Source organism: Sus scrofa, chromosome 1 (genome assembly GCF_054392235.1).
Source record: "Sus scrofa isolate SSC_HxYL_T2T_F1_AM1 chromosome 1, Sscrofa_HxYL_maternal_Yorkshire_Landrace_v2.0, whole genome shotgun sequence".
NCBI lineage: Eukaryota > Metazoa > Chordata > Mammalia > Artiodactyla > Suidae > Sus > Sus scrofa.
In genome coordinates, this window is record NC_139383.1 from 263,078,115 (window position 1) to 263,097,507 (window position 19,393).

The window sequence follows — 19,393 nt, forward strand, 5'->3', positions numbered from 1 at the left end:
TCACACGAGGATCAAATTTTCCCTCCCAACCGGTAAAGCTGGTAAATAATCATTCTCTGAAAACCAATCATCTAAACAAATGTGCAGCTTCTGAAGTTCAAGAATCCAGTGGTGCTTAGGGTATGGGTCAGTTCCGTTCTGCTGCAAGGACGGTTGTACCGTCTCGGGAGTTTCTCAGGGAGGCCAGGGGTAGCACTGATTGGCAGCTGGTTGTAAAGGACAGTATCCTGGGCAGGTCATCAAACACACAGGTTCCAGCCTTGGCACAGGCCTCCGAAAGGAAGCCAGGTCATTTCATAGCCTATCTCTTCAGGTGTAAAGAAGGGGGGTTAAACTAAATGCTTTGTAGAACCCCTTCCAGAAATAACTTCATTGAATTTGGATGCAGTTCTAAGATGTTTATGCAGCTTCCTCTGCAACTTTGTCTATTCCTTTAATAACGGCTTTAAAATTCTTTCAACAGCTATTTCTGTCAGTCTCACCTACAACCACCTCTCAGATATCCAAGGTTTCATTTAGCTCATTAAGCCCAGATACTTTTAAAACATCAAGTAAAATAAAGCTAATAAGGAACAAAATTTAAGGCATTTTTTTTTTTTATTTCAGCCAAGGAATGATGCATGCTACAGATTAATCTTTACTTTTCCCCACTTGGTTTTTCAAAGAATACCACCATTTCAACCCCCAATGAACATGGCACTTGTCTGTTTCTTCCCCTTCTAATTTATTCTAGATTTTCAAGTGTTTTCTTCAGTAACGATGCTTTCTCCTGCAGCTCGGGTCTGCTGTCTGTCTCCATAGTTGCTAAAGACTCAATTAAGAGCACTCTGCACTCAGATGTCAAGCTTTCCCACTGTTTAGATTCTGAATGGAAAGAGAAAGAACAACAACAAAAGAATCCTTATAGAACAAGCAGGCAGAAAACCCAAAACTATTCTTTCTGCTTTTCCTCCACACATCCTATCCCCAAAATAAATGCAAAGCAACCCCTTGGTAACAGTTCTGTAAATAATGATCACAGGCTTAACAGCTGTCTCCAAATCTATTATCAACAATAACCTGGCCTATCAGGGAGTTTCATCCTCTGTCCCCTGATGGAACAAAGAGAATGAAGCAAGGCTGAAGCACAGCAGGAAGCAGGAGGCCCTGAGGCAGGGCACACACAGTGACAGAACACCTACTGCCGCCACAGAGAACACCTCTTTATAAGACATGCACAGTAAAAACCATCTTTAATAAATTTCACAACTGCAAAGACAGTTTCAATAGATGACACTTTATTACTCCTTCTTTAAGAAAAGCACCAGAGAACCACAAGCACACTCAAAATTTTAAAAACTCAGAAAGCATGTGAGATACTAAATCTTGCTCATAAGTTTCTGACACTTTCTGGTGATGCGGTTTCAAGCAAGTTGTTTCACCATTTAGCCTCGTCTAGAATATATTCAGACAGATGTGGCAAACTGTGAGAAACTGGAGCTATATCTAAGTGCCTACCTAGCTCTTTTACTTCCACAAGGACAAAATGGATTATGAGACGTGTAGTGTTCCTGGGTGTAAAAGGCCTGTTTTATGGAGCACTCAGAGAGGTGCTTAGCTGTAAGCAAAGATACAGAAATAGGAACAGTAAATACACACAGCTCTGGAGAAAACTGTTCCATCTTCCCCATTCTTAATCCAAGGGGTTGAAATAATGAAAAAGAGGCCTCCTTCTGAAATCAGTAACAGATATACCGCCAGGGAAAATACTAACAGTTGTCTTCTGCCATTGACACAACATACCATGAGGTGAAATCTGCTTTTCAATAAGAAGGTTTAAAAAAAGAAACACAAAAAAATACAGGATTAAGAGAATTGCCATCAACTTTGATGACTCAGGTAGATGACTGTTAAATGTTTTCCCAACTCCACTTCTCAGTGTGTCATTCTGCTTATTCACATGTGTATGGTGAGTTCTGTGCCACTGACAGCCGTGTGCTATAACTAGCCAGGATTAACTCAAGATTCATGATGGAAACAAAATCATTTTTTTTCAGATAACTATAGCTTCATAGTGCATTAAAAGTATATAAAATCAAAGAATACCAAATTTAACACTTAATAAAATTTGACGGGTTTAACTATATATATTTCACTTCCATGTACATATGTATTGATTTGTATTTTAGTGTATGTGCTTATCAAAAACAAAAACAGAAAACAACAAAGTTCCTAAAACATATACCATCAAATACCCTGGCTTTCTGGTCCTCCAATCGGAACTATCAAGAACTCACCTTCAAGTTTTTTAAGCAGCAATTCTATCACAGATAAAGCTTCTGTTCTCACAGATGAGTAGGTCTTATTTTCTAAGAAGAAAATCATATAGTTCACATTATTTGTTTTATATGCCTTACAAAGAGAACGTCAAAGATTAAGTTAGTGTTATTGGAAAAAAAGATGCTCAGAAATGATAAATTCAGGGAAAGTTACACTTGTTCTTAAGTAAGCCTCCCTTTGCCAATTATCATCAAATACCTCAAATGTGCTACATGTCCACATGCCCTTTAAAAAAAAAAAAAAAAAAAAGCCCTCAGCCAAATACACCTATCTCCACAACGAATGGCAATATTTAAAGGACCCTAAGCTGAAAATGAAAAAACACTATCTCAAACAGGTAAGTCATCTTCGCAGGAGACCTAAGAAAGGTCTTTAGGTTTGCATGACCTCTTCACTTTACCAAATGACATTACACAACACAGGGGTTAGGCCAACTCAGGGACACTGGCTGGTTCCCTGCAAAGACTGGTTTCTTAGCTGGCAATTCTTTATCCAAAAACACCTGCTACCTCCAAGAACTGCCGCTTAAATATGCTTCCTTGGTGTCTACTCTAGACACAGCATCTAGTTCACAGTGAAACTGTCTACTGAAAAAAAAAACACACAACCAAACCCAAGACAAAGAAAGCTCAAGATGGGCTTATAATGTCCATGTCCTGTTACGCTCCAAAGTACAGAAGCACTTAAAAGAATGATGGTGACCTGGCAACAGGACACAGGAGTCGGATTGAAGGGACTTCCACCGGCTCAATCTGGGACAATCTGAGCAACAAATTAAGGAAAATAATTATAAACCAATAGGGAAATAAAAGAGTCCAAGAACTAGTAAGGATAAGAGGTAAATAAAACTTAGGGAGAGGGAGGGACCCTGCTTATGAGTGGATACCAACTGTCAAGTGGTAAATGTGGAAGAAGTGCTAGAGTTGGAAAATCATCTTAGTAAAAGCTGGTTCAGGAAAAACCCCATCAATGCCACGTCTAGAGAAGACACTGTGAAGAGGAGCAGTGCATCTGCAAGGTCCTGAAGGGTCTTCCCCCAGACGGCTTAGGAGAGACCGTTCTGAAGAGGGGCCTGTTCCCCGAGTGGTCCTGAAGCGTGTTCCCAGAGGCTGCTTATTAGACAGAGGGGGGAAACCAGTAGCAGCAAGAGAAAACTGAGTAGTACCTTGCCTGGGTAATCAAAATAGACATGGCCACTGAGGGCAGATGGACACTGTGCCTACTGATGTGAGAGGACACAACCTCACCTACGGAGCAGCCCACCTGGGACTTCACAACCTGCGTCTACAGACCAACACCAAGTGAGAAACAGTCTTTTTTTTTTTTTTTTTGGCCATGCCCACAGCATGTAAAAGTTCTTGGACCAGGGATAGAACCTGCACCACATCAGCAACCTGAGCCACAGAAATGACAACACCAGATCCTTAACCTGCTGAGCCACAGGGGAACTCCCTGAGCAACATTCTAGTTTAAGGGATGAGGCAGGGCGGGGGAAGGGGAGTTCTTCAAAATTGTCAGTGTCATATATGACAAAGAAAGACTGAGGAAGCATTCCAGATTAAAAGAGACTAAGATAGGACAACTAAATTCACTAGATGATTCTGGATTGGATTCCTTAATGGAGGAGAGGAAAAAATTATATAAAGGACATTACTGAGTCAACTGAAAACCTAGAATATGAACGGTTAACAATAATGCCTCAATGTTATACTATGTCAAGATGGTACCTTTACTCTAGTTATATAAAAGAATTTAGGAGAAAAGGGGTATGATGTAAGCAATATACTTTCAAATGGTTCAGGCAAAATAATATATAGAATTGCAAATAATAAAGAAAATGAGGCAAAATGCTAACAGGTGACTCTGGGTAAAGGATATACAAGTATTACATGCATTATTTTTATAACTTCTATGTAAGTTTGAAATTATTTCCAAGTACATGTTTTTAAAAGCTACTTATCACAAAGCCTTTTCTAACCTCGTTGTTAAAATCCTAAATCACAGTTCAGATTTGTATAAGACACTCCAGTTTGGGGGGGCACATATTGAGTACATTAAATAGGAGAGTTCAGTAGTTGTTCCATAAATTTAGCTCCTAGTACAAAGCAGGGAATATTTGAAGCCTAACTCCTTGAGCTTTAAAATTAAAACTCCCTGGAGTTCCCATGTGTTGCAGTGGATTAAGGATCCTGCACTGTCACTGTGGCAGCTTGGGTCACTGCTGTGGCATGGGCTCCATCTCTGGCCCAGGAAATTCCACATGCCATGGGCGTGACTAAAAGTATTTAAAAGTTTTTTTAATTAAATTAAATTAAAATTCCTTATCAATGTCAGTTTACCACTCACCTAAAGAATATGTGATTGATTTACAAGTTTCAAGGAGAATTTCAGCCAAAGCCTCAGGATCTGCATGTTCTTCTTCTAAAAGCATTAATCTGTACAAGTCAGAACACAAGATACAAATACCAGTTACTAATAAACATTCCAAAAGCTTTCTGGCACATACAATTTCTAACTCTATGTATCACTTGACGATGTCACTACAGCTTTTAGCTTTAAAATTTTTTTTTAATTCCATTGATTTTTTTTTTTTTTTTCCGTCTTTTCAGGGCCACACTGGCGGCATACGGAGGTTCCTAAGCTAGGGGTTGAATTGGCGCTGTAGCTGCTGGCCTACACCACAGCCACAGCTACGCCAGATCCAAGCCACAGCCATGACCTATACTACAGCTCAGGGTAACGCCACATCTTTAATCCACTGAGCGAGACCAGGGATCAAACCTGCATCCTCATGGATGCTGGTCAGATTGGTTTCCGCTGAGCCATGACAGGAAACTCCCCCAAAATTCCACTGAATTTATATAAGATGCTAAGGGGTTGGGAAAGGTCAAATAAATGACTAAACTATGAAGCAAATTACCCCTGAAAAAAGGCATTCATTGACTGTAGGACTCCTAGCTGCACTTTCCACGTGCTGAGTTTTAGCCGTTCACACATCAATTTGCACAGTTCCTGGCGGTAACAACCTGGAAAGAATGACAGAACAGGGCAGAGCAGGACAGAGGGTGTGAAGGAGCAAAAGACAGATCGAGGAGGGCGAGAGAGAAGGACAGAGAGATGGGAGCAGAGAGGGACAGAGAGAGAGGGTAGGAGGAGGGGGAGGGAGAGAGGCAGAAAGAAAACAAATGCTTTAATTAAAGCCATGAAATCTCAATGACACTTCAGTAGGAGTTTATGCCTGATTCCCACAAACTTCCCTGATCAGAAATACCCCTTCCCCTACAAGAGCCTATGTTCATCTTCAAGGCAATAGCCTTCTCTGAGGACCTGACACAGAGGCTTAACCACACTGCCTTTTCCCTGTGAAATACCCTGAGTGATGGCCAGAGACAGCAGAATGCCGGGGGCCAGGAACTCCTCTCTGGACGCTCACATGATTCTACATGCTGCAGGCTTGAAGGAGTCAAAGGTGCTTTATCCCAAACCTGTCATGCCAACTGCACTTACTATTGTAAATATAGAATTGATGTTATTATGCCAATTGATGAAACAGGGGTATCAAACTCAACAGAATAGTTATCTTTAAAATGCTGTAGAATTTAGTAAAGTTCACAAATGTAAAAATGGATGGTGGTTTAAAAAAAAAAATCCAGAATTCTGCATCTGAATTGCTTCCTAAGAGACGATGATTTCCTTCCCCACCATAAAGAAATGAAACCAGAAATGGAAGCTGTAACATTATGAGGAAGATGTGTACGAGAAGCCGGTGTGGGACAAACTCTCAAAGGCCAGAGCCCTCCCCCTCGATGATAACCAGCATAACCTTACACGAAAAGACCTTTGTATATGTATCATCTTTTTATATAATGCTCTGCTTGAACTTTTTCTACCTATCAAGCAAAAGTTATTGTCCTAATGATATAAAGTAAGTGGGCTTTCACTGCAGCCCGCACCGTAATACCAAGAAATAAGACCTCTTACAAATCTGTTTCTTTTGGGAACCCATCCTAAACACAGCAAAAATACTTTCTGAAGTTCACACAAAGGATGGCAAGGCTCAAAGATCATCTTAAGTCTCATTTTAGAGACCTCCAATCAGAGAGAGTCAGCAGTACTTTTAATAAGATTCAAAAATATTGGGAGTTCCCGTCGTGGCTCAGTGGTTAATGAATCCGACTAGGAACCATGAGGTTGTGGGTTCGATCCCTGGCCTTGCTCAGTGGATTAAAGATCTGGCGTTGCCATGAGCTGTGGTGTAGGTTGCAGACGCAGCTCGGATCCCACGCTGCTGTGGCTGTAGTGTAGGCCAGCGGTGTAGGCTAGGTGTAGTTCCTAGCCTGGGAACCTCCATATGCCACGGGAGTGGCTCTAGAAAAGGCAAAAAGACAAAAAAAAAAAAAAAAAAAAAAAAAAAAAAAATTAAGACATTCAGCAGAACGCACCAAAGTAGCAATGCAAGGCAAACTTAAAAGCAGCATCATCCCGAGGTTAAGCCCTGTCCAAAGGACTCCTACTAACCGCAACCTAATCCAACAGTAAAGGTTTATTCTTTACTTACTTCATCTTTTGGAAAGACATGTTCAATTCTGAAAAGCTCTCAAAACTCCTGAGTTTCTCAGTGAAATAGAGATTTGCTCATTGAAGATTTGGTAACAAAGCCATTAATTTCAAGATGAAGAGACCCCACTAATAAGTTCTGTGGATTCTTCAGAATACAGTACCATAGAGAAGAGTAACAGAATTCTCTGTAGAGTCAAACTACCTACACAGAATGAATCATGGTTGTTATGAAGTCCTAACCCCAAGTATCCCAGAATGTGACTGTGTTGGGAGATAGGGTTTTTAAGAGACCATTTGGCTGGGCCCTCATCCAAAGACTGGTGTCCTTATAAAAATATGTTAGGACACAAAGACACAGATGGCCATTTGCAAGCCAGGGAGGGAGGTCTCAGAAGTAACCAACACTGCTGACACTTTGATCTCAGACTACTAGTCTCCAAAACTGAAAAAATAATTTCTGAAGTCACCTAGTCTATGGTACTCTGTTACAGCAGCCCTAGAAAACTAACACAACAGTCAGTGAGATTATCTGCCAATGCGGGAATGAAACTTCTATTAGGTAATTCTCGCGATTAATCAGTCAGGCTCTACGAGAAGCAGCAGCTGTCCTCCGTCACACAGAACACCTCTGCTCTCATGAAGAAGCCCCGGGTTACAGCACTGCTCCAAGGGCACAGTCTGCTGCTTACGTTGGGTCTCCACATTTCGGGGCCAGGCTTTGCCCAGACTTTCAAAGGCTCCCAGCAGAGATTCCAGCTGGAGCTCCTTTTCCTTCTCATTCTCATCTTCGTTTTTGCTTGTCCGGACTCCAATGCTTTCAGGTGAGTTCTAAAATGTGCCAAAGACAAGGAAAGCAAGTTTTAATTTTTTTTTCCTTCAAAGTCATAGGAATAAAATTAAAACAATCAGGATACCAGAGTAGGGGAGGCTGACCAAGAAATAAATGCTAAATTTTCTACCAGGAGTTTTCCTATTTGCAAAAAGATTTTGTAACAGAATACTACATCTCTCCAATAAATTTTCAGAAGGAATCTGTAAGCAAAGATGAAAAAAAACACCATACAGGTAGTATTTTGAGACCAAGAGAAAAAGACTTGCATTAGAATCACAGAATTAAAGGAGGAAGAACTTGGTCATGTTGTAAAAATAAATCCAAACTCCTTCTTAATAAGATATGGAAAAGGCTGAGAAGTGACTTGTCCAGCTAGCTGGTGGCATAAGCCATTTAAAATATACATCTTCCAGTAGTTCCTGTCGTGGCTCAGTGGTTAACAAATCTGACTGGGAACCATAAGGTTGCAGGTTCGATCCCTGGCCTTGCTCACTGGGTTAAGGATCTAGTGTTGCCATGAGCTGTGGTGTAGGTGGCCAGACTCAGCTTGGATCTGGCGTTGCTGTGGCTGTGGCGTAGGCTGGTGGCTATAGCTCCGATTAGACCCCTAGCCTGGGAACTTTCATATGCCACAGGTGCAGCCCTAGAAAAGACAAAAAGAAAAAAAAAATTAAAAAAAAAAAATATATATATACATCTTCCAAATCCATCCACTATTATTATGCATGTAACAAAAATTATTTAAACAGGATTTTTTACTGAAAGAAAACAACTGCAAATTAGCAGCATCACAAGAAATAGACTAAGAATGCTATTTAAAATATTTTGTGTTTCACGGTGTTCCCGTCGTGGCTCAGTGGTTAACGAATCCGACTAGGAACCATGAGGTTGCAGGTTCCATCCCTGGCCTTGCTCAGTGGGTTAAGGATCCGGCGTTGCCGTGAACTGTGGTGTAGGTTGCAGATGCGGCTCGGACCCTGGGTTGCTGTGGCTCTGGCGTAGGCCAGCAGCTACAGCTCCGATTTGACCCCTAGCCTGGGAATCTCCATATGCCATGGGACCAGCCCAAAAGATGCCAAAAAGACAAAAAAATAAATAAAAATAAAATAAAATATTTTTCATTTCACAAAAAAATAAACCATACCCTTTTCTTTGAACCAGTGCTCAACTTTCAAAGGCAAGTACTTCATTTTCCAAATGAAACTAAAGTCTGTTTTCAATCAAAGTCCCCCAAAACATGCCGAAGGCAGTCAACAGTGACACACTGAGCTCCGTGCCTTCACTCCGGGATGCCCGGGGTGGCGGCTGCACACACACGTGCACGGCAGAGCTTAGTACAGCCGTGATGGAGACCGTTCCTTCACTCCAACATCACTCACGGGAACTCACTGCTCCCATAGCCCCTAGTTGCCCAGCACGCAGGATGACACTCCTGCAACAAACTCATCTTTCTGCTTTATTTTAGAAAAAAAATAAAAACCACCCACCCTTCTCCCACGGAGGGGAAAGAGATACCCAGAATGAAGACTACTATGCCCAGTCTCGCCTGCAATCAAGTGTGGCTACTTGGCTAAGAACTGGCCTGTGAAAAGTTCCTTTGTGGCACAGCGGATTAAGGATCCAGCACTGTCACTGCAGCAGCTTGGGTTGTTGCTGTGGCTTGGGTTTGATCCCTGGCTGGCAAAGTTCTACATGCCATGGGCGCAGCCAAAACAAAACAAAAAAAAAGTAGCCAATGGGATAGAAGTGAAAGTGCCCTGTGGCAGCTTCCAGGAGCTCTCTTAAGAGCGAAGTGACATGACCACTTTGCGCCTTCCTCCTTTCTCCATCTCCTCTGCCATCACCTGCCTGAACTGCAAATACACTACGGACCATGAGGGCAATGGCCACACCCTGGGATGGCAGAGCTGGGAGCTGGAAAGAGCCAGACTCCCTAAACTATTACGGGAGAGACAAATGTCTACCTTGTTTGAAGCGGTGAAATTTTGTGATTTTCTACAATTTGCTTTTTTTTTTTTTTTCAATTTTTAAAGTATAAACCAGACTTGGAAGAATATGGCAGTCATTACCTTCTTGATGAGAGGTATGACAATATCAGCAAACTCCTGGAATCTGTCTTCTTTGGTGGCCTTTAAGACATCTGCGGTACAGCTGATTGCTACAATCTTGTATTTGGGATTCTCCTTGCCACACTCCTTCAGAACAGCCTGGAGAATTTCATTTATGCTGGGCTGATTGGGCACAGACTTTTCCAGCTCTGCACTACAGAATTCATACAAAAGTACCAGGACAGTTAATAAAGGCTGAAGCTTTCAGGTTCAATTTAAGAAATGGCATCGTCACTGAAAGAACGCTTACCTGCAAGCTGTCACCACACAGGCAATGGCTTTCAAGAGTTCCTCCTAAAGGGTTGAAAGATGAAGGGATACCATTAAGCACACACGTGTCAGTTACATTCTCCATGCTGTGTCTACAATTACTTCAGAAATATTTCAAAATTATGACAACAAAAATTAACCAGAGTCACCAAATCTTTTAATACACTTTACTGTTTAACAAGCATGTGTGCAGAGTTTCACTCCAACTACAGAAGCAAGATACTTGTCTTTGTCTCTATTTCATGAAGCCTAGAGAACAGACCTGTTCAAGGTCACGGGGCAGAAGCATCAACAATGGAATCAGAACTGCCTGACTCCTAGTCCTGTACTTGATCTAAAGTACTGCCCTGGCCACTACGGACTTCCACAACGCCAAGTGGACTGTGTATGATGCCACAGTCTCATGTTCCCCACAGAGCTGTCATCGTGTATAACCTACTATCGCCCTTATGTGAAAAATGACTATTACTCGTTCAGAGGCCCAGAGCCAGGCATCCTCCGCTCGGGGTCTAGACGCAGTCTGCCTTGCTACTCAATTTCACAGACACTCAATCATGACTGGTTCATGAGGTCAATGGGTGCTAAGACTTATCTTTGAAAGCTGCACAAGATAAATAAAAACCAGCCTCCAGCATTACTGTGCAGTATTCAAGGATACGTGAGTTATACTGATGAAACGTCACATTTGATCAGGCAGAGTTTACTCAAAGCTTCCCACTGCCCAGGAAATCTAATTCACAGAAACAATCCATCTGATGTCCCACAAAACGACATTCTAATTGTTACAGGAAATGACAAAGGAAAGACGAAGTCATAATCCTTTAAGGATACCTTAAATGTAACTGGGCATGAATGGTTCCTTTACCTTTCCTGCCCATGTTCTTCCAGCCAGGCCTTGCAGTAATGCAGTCAGTATCATCCCCAGATACGGAGGCACCAGGGAGCTGGTTTGTTTAGCAATGGATGCCATGGCAATTGCACCCTGGGCTTTCATTTTCCAGGACTGAGACTGTAAAGCCTTCTGGGCAATGGTTATCAACTCCTGCAGGTATAACCGAATGCCGCCAAAGGAACCTAAGTTACGAAAAGCAAAATTAAAGCGACTTTCAAGTGATTAAAAAAAAAAAAAAATTAACTGCTTTTTCTTTTCTAAGTCTGGAATAAAAGTCCATGACCGTCAGTCTAAAGCAATGATTCTCAATGCTTATACCACATTGCTCTGTGAAAGGGAGAGAAAGTGGGGGGTGGTGTGAAGTGTCTTTACAGGAGCAGGACTTCACGACCTTGGATATGGCCATAGGAGGGCCGTCATCCATGCATGCGTGTCAAGGAGAAAAGCAGAGTTCAGAGGCATTACTGTAAATTAATACTCTAAGGCAACAACAAAAAAGATATCACTGGACACTCTGGACTGAAATAAGCAAATCTCTGCTTCGCTTGGGCAGGTGCCATTCTCTCACGTGGGCAGCAATGAGGGAGGAAAGAAAAGAGCTCTGGGACCAACTTGAGAACCCAGAAACCTGGACAGGCTTAGACCCCAATGGGACACACATTGTCAAGATTCTGGAAAAGTAACTGCAAAAGCTTATGAGTAAAAAATGCGTGGTTCAAAACCGTATGATATCACTTATATCTGGAATCTAAAATACGGCACAAATGAACCTTTCCACAGAAAAGAAAATCATGGACTTGGAGAAGAGACTTGTGGTTGCCAAGGGGCAGGGGGAGAGAGTGGGATGGATTGGGAGCTTGGAGTTAACAGATGCAGATTATTGCCTTTGGAATGGATAAGCAATGAGATCCTGCTGTGTCGCACTGGGAACTATGTCTAGTCACTTAGGATGCAGCATGATAATGTGAGAAAAAAATCTATACATGTATTTGTAACCGGGTCACCATGCCGTACAGTAGAAAATTGACAGAACACTGTAAACCAGCCTATAATGGAAAAAATACAAAACATAATATATAAAAAAAAGTTAAAATAAATAAACAAATAAATAAAACGTGTGGTTCTTAAGAAGGTTTAACGCACAGGCACTGCTTACTAACCAGGTACGTTTTCCTGCCACACCTCAGTCCACAAGTTACATTCTTCTTTTTCTGCTTTCTCCTCATCGGCAATTTCATGCATGCCTAGAAATGCCAAAGGCAGGACTTCTTTGGCATGGTTCTTCAGTACATCGGGGCTGTATCGTCCAATAGCATGAACAGTCAAAGCACAAGAGGTCTTGTAGACGGGTTCTGAAGAGAAGCGGAAAAAAACCATCATCTTTCGATACCTATTGTTTTTAAGGGTAACTGCTCAACTTGCACCAGAGCGAAACAGATCAGTAAAATCAATTAGAAGTGTTTCTAGCAAAGCACATAAAATCAGAAAGGGTTAAAACCTGATTTGTACTGTTTCATTAGGTTCTTTACATCTAAATTAACAATAATATAAAGCAGGAAGAGAAAGGCACCTTCTTTCTCCATATACCAGCCATTGAGCTTCTGCAGGAGTTTCTCAGTGCTGCTATCCCGTGAGGTCTGAAAGAGAAACAAGCCCGGTCATTTCTCTGCAATTATCCATGTATAATTACTCAACAAATAAGAACTTCAACTCACCCGAACTAAATGGCCCATGGCAAAAGCACAGGATTTCTGAATTACACTGTTCCGATCCGTCAGGCCGCTAAGCAAAGCACTCATAAGTTTACCTAGCAGAAACGAAGGAGAAAAATCTAATATCTGGTTGACCAAATGCTCTGCTCTGTTCCTAGGACCAAAACAAACTTAACCCTATATTTAGTATCTGATTAATTCTGTGATAGTCTATAACCCTGCATGTTACCTTTGTACTATCCATTTGCCTCTCTTTGCATGGCGTAAAATTAAAAATTAATCTGTGTCTAGAATATTGTGGGGCAAGTTGCAAAAATGAGAACTAGTTACATAAAGTTCATCAGCCCCATCTAGGAGCCAATCCAAGAAGAGAAAAATGCTGCTGTCAAATCAGCTATAGATGGTAATAAACAAACCCCACAGGACAGCCAATACTTTCACTTCCTTATACCACTAGGAAATCAACATTTACAAAACAATGGAAACTTGCTAAACTTGATCATCCTGTACCTCTTACAAACAGCAATAAAGGTAGAGGTGGGGGAGTCTGAGAGAAGAAAAAGTATACAATATCACAAGCATGTCTGAATGATCATACTTTTCCTTTTAAAACCATGTCACGCAAGACATGGCCTTACAAAAGTATCACCCCATGTGGTTTTGACAAACTCACCTGAGTAAGGTGTTAGGTCCTGGGGACACTGGGTGGTTAATGACACAATGACACTGGCACAGCCTCCCTACAGGGTTACAAAGGCAAAGGTCTAAATCTGACGGTCATAATGTTCTATCAAACCCTTCGTTTTTAAGAGTCAAAGATTTAAAAGACATACACAGTCTAACAGCCCCTTTCAGGATTCAGTGTAGAAAGAGTAAAACTAAATTATTAACACGAAGATTTTCAAGACCTCCAGTAGAAGGTTAGGGTGCGAGCGTATGCTGCTCTCATACACTGCAAGTGCGAAAAAGACCAGTTCAATCTTTTGGGAGGACAACATGTCATCTTGTCCATCCTTGTTCTAGAAACTTAACTACAGGAAAGTAGCTTCAGATGTGTCTCATCACAGTGCTTTGTTTAGTATCAAAAAAGCTAAAAACAGGTGAGATGTTCCTCAGTGGGTTAAAATCAATGACGTTCCAGCCACACAAGAGTAGATGCACAGAAAGAGGCTGGAAGAAACATTTTGAAACAGTGACAGCAATGACCTCTGGATGGTAAACTTATAGACAATTTTGATCATTCTCCTGATAGAAATGATACAACTTTAAGATACAAGCAAGTGTTAATTTTGTCAGGAGAAAAAATGTGAGCTGTTTGCTTTCCAAGGGGCGGGGGTGGATCTGATCTTTGAAAGATCTTGCAGAGGAAGACATTTTTCCATCCAAATACCTGCTGATTCCTCTGTGAAAAATCCCACTCACCACCTGAAACAACCATGCCTTGATAACTAAGTGAGATCTCCATTAATAACGGATATGAACGAGGACCCAGGCACATGTACACGGCAACCAGGGGACGGAAATGATTCCACTAAAAACGCAAGACAGTATTTACTGAGTAAGTCACGTTGTATATTCTGAATGAGTTACATGTTTTACGTTATTAGTGCAACCATAGAAACAAAACAGTTAATGTAAAATAGTATTAGACTTTAAGGGAAAAAAAGAGTAATTTCACTCAAGATGGCTGTTGTATTTTTGTGGCCCAAACTAATGAGGACGCACACTCCTCTTATGAAAAATACACTGGCCTAGGAGTTCCCATCGTGGCACAGTGGAAGTGAATCTGACTAGCACCTGTGAGGACAAAGGTTCAATCCTTGGCCTCACTCAGTGGGTTAAGGATCCGGCACTGCCGTGAGCTGTGGTGTAGGTTGCAGAGGTGGCTCAGATCCTGTGTTGCTGTGGCTGTGGTACAGGCCAGCAGCTATAGTTCCGATTAGACTCCTAGCCTGGGAACCTCCATATGCAGCGGGTGCGGCCCTAAAAAGATACACACACGCACACATACACACACACACACAAACACACTGACCTACCTTAGTTCCAAGACCTACACCACTTCTGATCAGTTCACACAATCTAGGAACTAGCTCACCCAGCACCGACACATCAAGATATTGCAGGCACTTTGGGAAGAGAATATATATAAAGTTAACCATAGCAAATAATTAAACCAGTACCACATCTTCAATTAAAAACTGCCCATGTCAACTATGTACCCAACTGGTTTTGACATGAAGTTGAAAAACTGCTGGTTTGATTTTGCTCTGAGGTCAGTGTTAAAACTGTACTACAAACAGGAAAACCATTCATCAGTGGTTCAACATTAAAAACAAAACAAAAGTATTTAAAAAAAATTGATTTATAAAGGAGCAAACAAATAATGATTACCCAAAAAGAAAGGATCTCTCTGGGCCTATTTCCTCTTTATCAAGTCATATTTAATGTGAAAGACCTAGATTAAAAGTGACCTTCTTCCGGGGGCTTGCCCTATCGAACCACCTTATTAATAAAGTTGACTGCTTAGTTGAACTTGCTATACTGTATTTTTGAAAATATCATGATATATATTCTATTACTGAGGAGCATATCTATAAAGTGTTTGCTAACTATTCCTATTTCTTTAAGCTTTCTTCTCCCCCATCATCCAGCTAACAACCTTAGACCATATTTTGTAACAGTTCCCCAGTAAGCACTAAAAAAATTTCATTTTTCTCTTGTCCAGCCTTGTGACCAGCCAAGCAAAACCATTTCCAGCAGCTCACGAGCTCTCAGTTAACCACTCCAGGGCATGCGCAGCAGAGTTGGTTTTGTGACCTAGCCTCTCCTAATCCTTGACTCCAGAAACATTACACCTTGGAACCTCCATGCCAAGCAGTTCCCTTCCTTCGTCTGAACAACCTATCGACACTGCTCAATTCTCTTTCCCTACCTTTTATGCTGCCTACTTCATCAAACACTTCCAGCTTACACCTTCCTAGGTCCTCCCAAAGACGGTGCTCAGGCAGAGACAAACACCTGAACCCTTCTAACAGGCAGGCTGAAACATACACAGATACAGATTTATAGGGCGATCCTTTAATATATTGTTCTCTTATGGAACACAAATCTGGATTAATGGATTCTACTATTTGGAAAAGTACTAATTCCATTTATTAATACAGGAGAAGAAAAGAGAGTTATATTAAGAAAAAACTAGAGTCACAACAGCTGCTTGACACACCCCTTAAATCTCTCCTTCAGTTAATGTAACCTGAAGACTTGGAACAATTACACTGTAAGGCAGGCGAACAAACCGAAACGCTGTCGTGACATGAGGCACTGACCATGTTGATTGTTTCCATCATGGGAGAGGATTTGGCAGCACTGAGTCGGGCACTATCCATCGCAGCCTGAGAACACAAATTCAAGCACATTCAAACAATGAAGAACCGCCACACACTCCCACTGGGCTTTGCTGCCAAAGTAAAGAATATTTTTAAAAATAATGTGGAGGGATTCCTGCTGTGCTACACCAAGTTAAGGAGCTGGTGCTGTCTCTGTGGCCGCACGGGTTTCATCCCCAGCCTGGCGCACTGGGTTAAGGATCCGGCGTTGCTGCAGCCGTGGCAGAGGCTGCAGCTACGGCTTGGATTCGATCCTGGCCTGAGAACTTCCATATGCCATGGGCGTGGCAGAAAAAGGAAAAAAAAAAGTATGGATGCAACAAATTCAAATACAAGTCTGAGTAATTTCTTTTGTCCTACACTCATATACACGTAGAGGCAGCATCTCACCCCAGGTGAGACATTCAGACAACAGTGTGAAATTAACTGCAGTTAAAAAATAACAGTGTGGCTTTGAACAAGTTATCTAAGCCTTCTTGAGCCTCAGGTTCTCCAAGCACTAAATAAAGAAACAGACTAAGTAATTTTCTATCTAAGACACAATTTTTAATTTTACACATGCATTGCTTTAGCTCTGTGAAGGACCTTCATATCTACAATGGTATTTTAGTCAAACTATGGTAGAGGCTGACAACAGCCAGCGAAAACAAATGAGAAAAAAATAGGCATACAGAAGTGACCTGCCTAGGGCTGCCAAGTTTAGACTAGAATTTATGTTTCCAAATTCTCAACACCCAGGAGGTGGGAACCTAAGGAGGGGCACGATTACTGCTGAAAGAGGAAAAGAGTGATGAACAGAGAAGAAACAGTACTATGAGACACAAAAGGAAAAGAGAGTAAGAGATTAGGATAGATTGTTGAGGCAAGTTAAAAATCAAATAGTGCACTGAGAAAAAACTTTTACAAGTCATATGACAGTGATTTGATATTCTTAATAAAGACAAACATAAAAACATAAACAGTACAAAGATAGACATAAAACAGAAACATACAATCCACAGAAGAATGGCTAACACATTACGAAAAGGCAATGGACAACGCCAGAAACAGGAAAGTGTAAGTCAGAACAATGAGATTCTTGCTTAGGCTGATGTTACTCATGTTGGCAAAGATGTGGAGAAATTAAACATTCATAGGAGTTCCCGTCATGGCGCAGCAGAAATCCATGGGGGAACCATGAGGAACCATGAGGTCGCGGGTTTGATCCCCGGCCCCACTCGGTGGGTTAAGGATCTGGCATTGCCATGAGCTGTGGCATAGGCTGGCAGCTGTAGCTCCGATTCGACTCCTGGCCTGGGAATTTCCATGTGCGGTGGGTGCAACCCTTAAAAGAAAAAAGAAAAAAAAAAAAAGGAAATTAAACATTCCTAACTTTTGACGCCACAAATCTCTCTCACAGAAGTTCAAAATCACCTCACTATAGAATGCTATACACACATTAAAAAGAATGAAATAGATCTACAAATACATGATATAGTCTTTAAAAAAAAATCAAGTTGCAGAAAAATATTCATAGTCTGATTCTATTTTAAAATTAGCATATTTGGTTTTGTATCCTATAACTACAAAAGAATTTGAAAAAAGACCCAAGAAGCTGCTGACAGTGGATATTTTGCTGGTAGGGGAGAGGCAACTCCTAAGGAACTACTTACTACTCTTCCATGTTCTAATTTTTCACAATAAATATGTTTCATCTGTAACTTTTTTCAAAGAAAAAACAACTCTGATCAGAGACTAGGGAACTACTACAGTATACCTAAAAAGCAGAATAATTTTGGATTATGCCAAAGTCTAGACACAAATCCTCCTGACTTTTAGGGCAGGAGTGGTCCACAGAAGGACTCTGAGGGTGTAGACCCAACCCCTAAAAAATAAACAAATGTGTACCCAAAACTGTGTTAAATCAATGTATTAATGCAGATTTTAAATGGAAGAGTCATTTTCCCTGAACTGCCTCCCTGCCAGCACCCCTAAAAGAATAATGCATGTGGGCACAGGAGTCGAGCTGATTCGGGAGTGGGGAAATATCCCTGGAGTTGGTGCGTTTGTCTAAGGGCCCTGCAAGGACTGTTCAGTATCTTAACAGAGCTCTCCCTTCATGATAACGACCAATACGTCTATGTGGTCAACTCACCTTTTCTTGGTCTGTAGCCCGGAGGCTCAAATAATTGAGAACCTGGGGCTCCAATACACTTAAGGACTCCAACAGGGCTGGGATGAGTTTTGGTGCGTGTGGCTTCAACATGGCTCCTGCACTTTTGCTGATCTTCACAAGGGTGTTAATGCTACAAACACAGAAAACACAACTCCTGAGTCTTAACAAAAGTAACAGGCCCTACAGGTCTCATCATGAGGATATTCTGCACTTTACTTCATTAAGGAACATACGTAGTCTTAGCTCTACATCGTTTTTATTGGTTTGTTTTTTTTTTTTTCACCTTTTTGTAATAGAAAATTTCACACATATAAGAAAGCAGAGAGAACCATAAATGAAATTCTGTATATTCTCCATCCAGTTCAACAACCCACAACCTTCGACCAATTGTGTCTCACTTCTACATCTACTGCATATACACACCATACATACTTTTTTCCCTGCCATTGTAGTATTTTGAAACAGAATTCCCTAACAGAATTTCCTTAACTGTATCGTTAAGAGATCAGGACTCTTTTTCATAATGAAAATATTTCACACCAAAAAATATTAAGATTTTTATTCATTATCATCTAATATCCAAATTTCGTGTTTCACAAAGGTCTTTAAGAGTAGGTTTGTTGGAATCAAACCCAGAGTCCATCCATGCATTGCAATTTACTGCACTTCTTAAACCTTTTTAACAGTGTCCTCCTCCCTCCTCTTCTGTTTGTATAATGAATTTGTCCTCATTGGTTGTATTCTGATGGTGTCACTTAACATGTTCCTCTGTAGATCTGCAGGCTAAATCAAGTTCAGGTTCAAACAAGAACCTTTCATAGGTAGTCTACACATGCCCTGTCCCATCACATCAGGATATAAATAAAGGCTGCTTATCTTTTTTTATGCGGTGAAGAGTGGTCAGTGGGTTCAAGTTCAGTTAGTATGAACCAGCCATCCATGATAACGCTCCCTATCAGCCTTTCACCAGTGGATTGAGGAGCCACTAATGATCATTACCTGAATTGTCTTACTGAGGACAGCAAAATCTTGATATCCTAATTTTACCATTCCTTTGCATTTGTCAGGTGAATCTTTCTAAAAAGAACTTTCCCATACCGACTATTTAGTTACCATGAAATACTGTTGGTACTATTAATTTGATCTAATTTCAAAA

General features: G+C 41.1%; 1 protein-coding gene across 8 annotated transcripts in view; it reads right to left on the reverse strand.

The window, feature by feature from the left end:
• Positions 1 to 578: 578 nt before the first annotated feature.
• Positions 579 to 19,393, reverse strand: part of ECPAS (Ecm29 proteasome adaptor and scaffold) — a 103,243-nt gene continuing 84,428 nt past the window's right edge. For all 8 annotated transcript variants that reach the window (XM_084991899.1, XM_021067464.2, XM_021067473.2 and 5 more), the window contains 15 exons: positions 18,217 to 18,367; positions 16,023 to 16,088; positions 14,733 to 14,822; positions 13,367 to 13,433; positions 12,697 to 12,788; positions 12,552 to 12,618; positions 12,142 to 12,333; positions 10,955 to 11,163; positions 10,070 to 10,113; positions 9,781 to 9,973; positions 7,569 to 7,707; positions 5,240 to 5,345; positions 4,666 to 4,754; positions 2,277 to 2,348; positions 579 to 864 (listed from right to left, as the gene is read on the reverse strand). In XM_084991899.1, the coding sequence (XP_084848025.1) occupies positions 725 to 864; positions 2,277 to 2,348; positions 4,666 to 4,754; positions 5,240 to 5,345; positions 7,569 to 7,707; positions 9,781 to 9,973; positions 10,070 to 10,113; positions 10,955 to 11,163; positions 12,142 to 12,333; positions 12,552 to 12,618; positions 12,697 to 12,788; positions 13,367 to 13,433; positions 14,733 to 14,822; positions 16,023 to 16,088; positions 18,217 to 18,367 (1,717 nt within the window). In that variant the 3' untranslated portion in view covers positions 579 to 724. The remainder of the gene's footprint in view (positions 865 to 2,276; positions 2,349 to 4,665; positions 4,755 to 5,239; positions 5,346 to 7,568; positions 7,708 to 9,780; positions 9,974 to 10,069; positions 10,114 to 10,954; positions 11,164 to 12,141; positions 12,334 to 12,551; positions 12,619 to 12,696; positions 12,789 to 13,366; positions 13,434 to 14,732; positions 14,823 to 16,022; positions 16,089 to 18,216; positions 18,368 to 19,393) is intronic.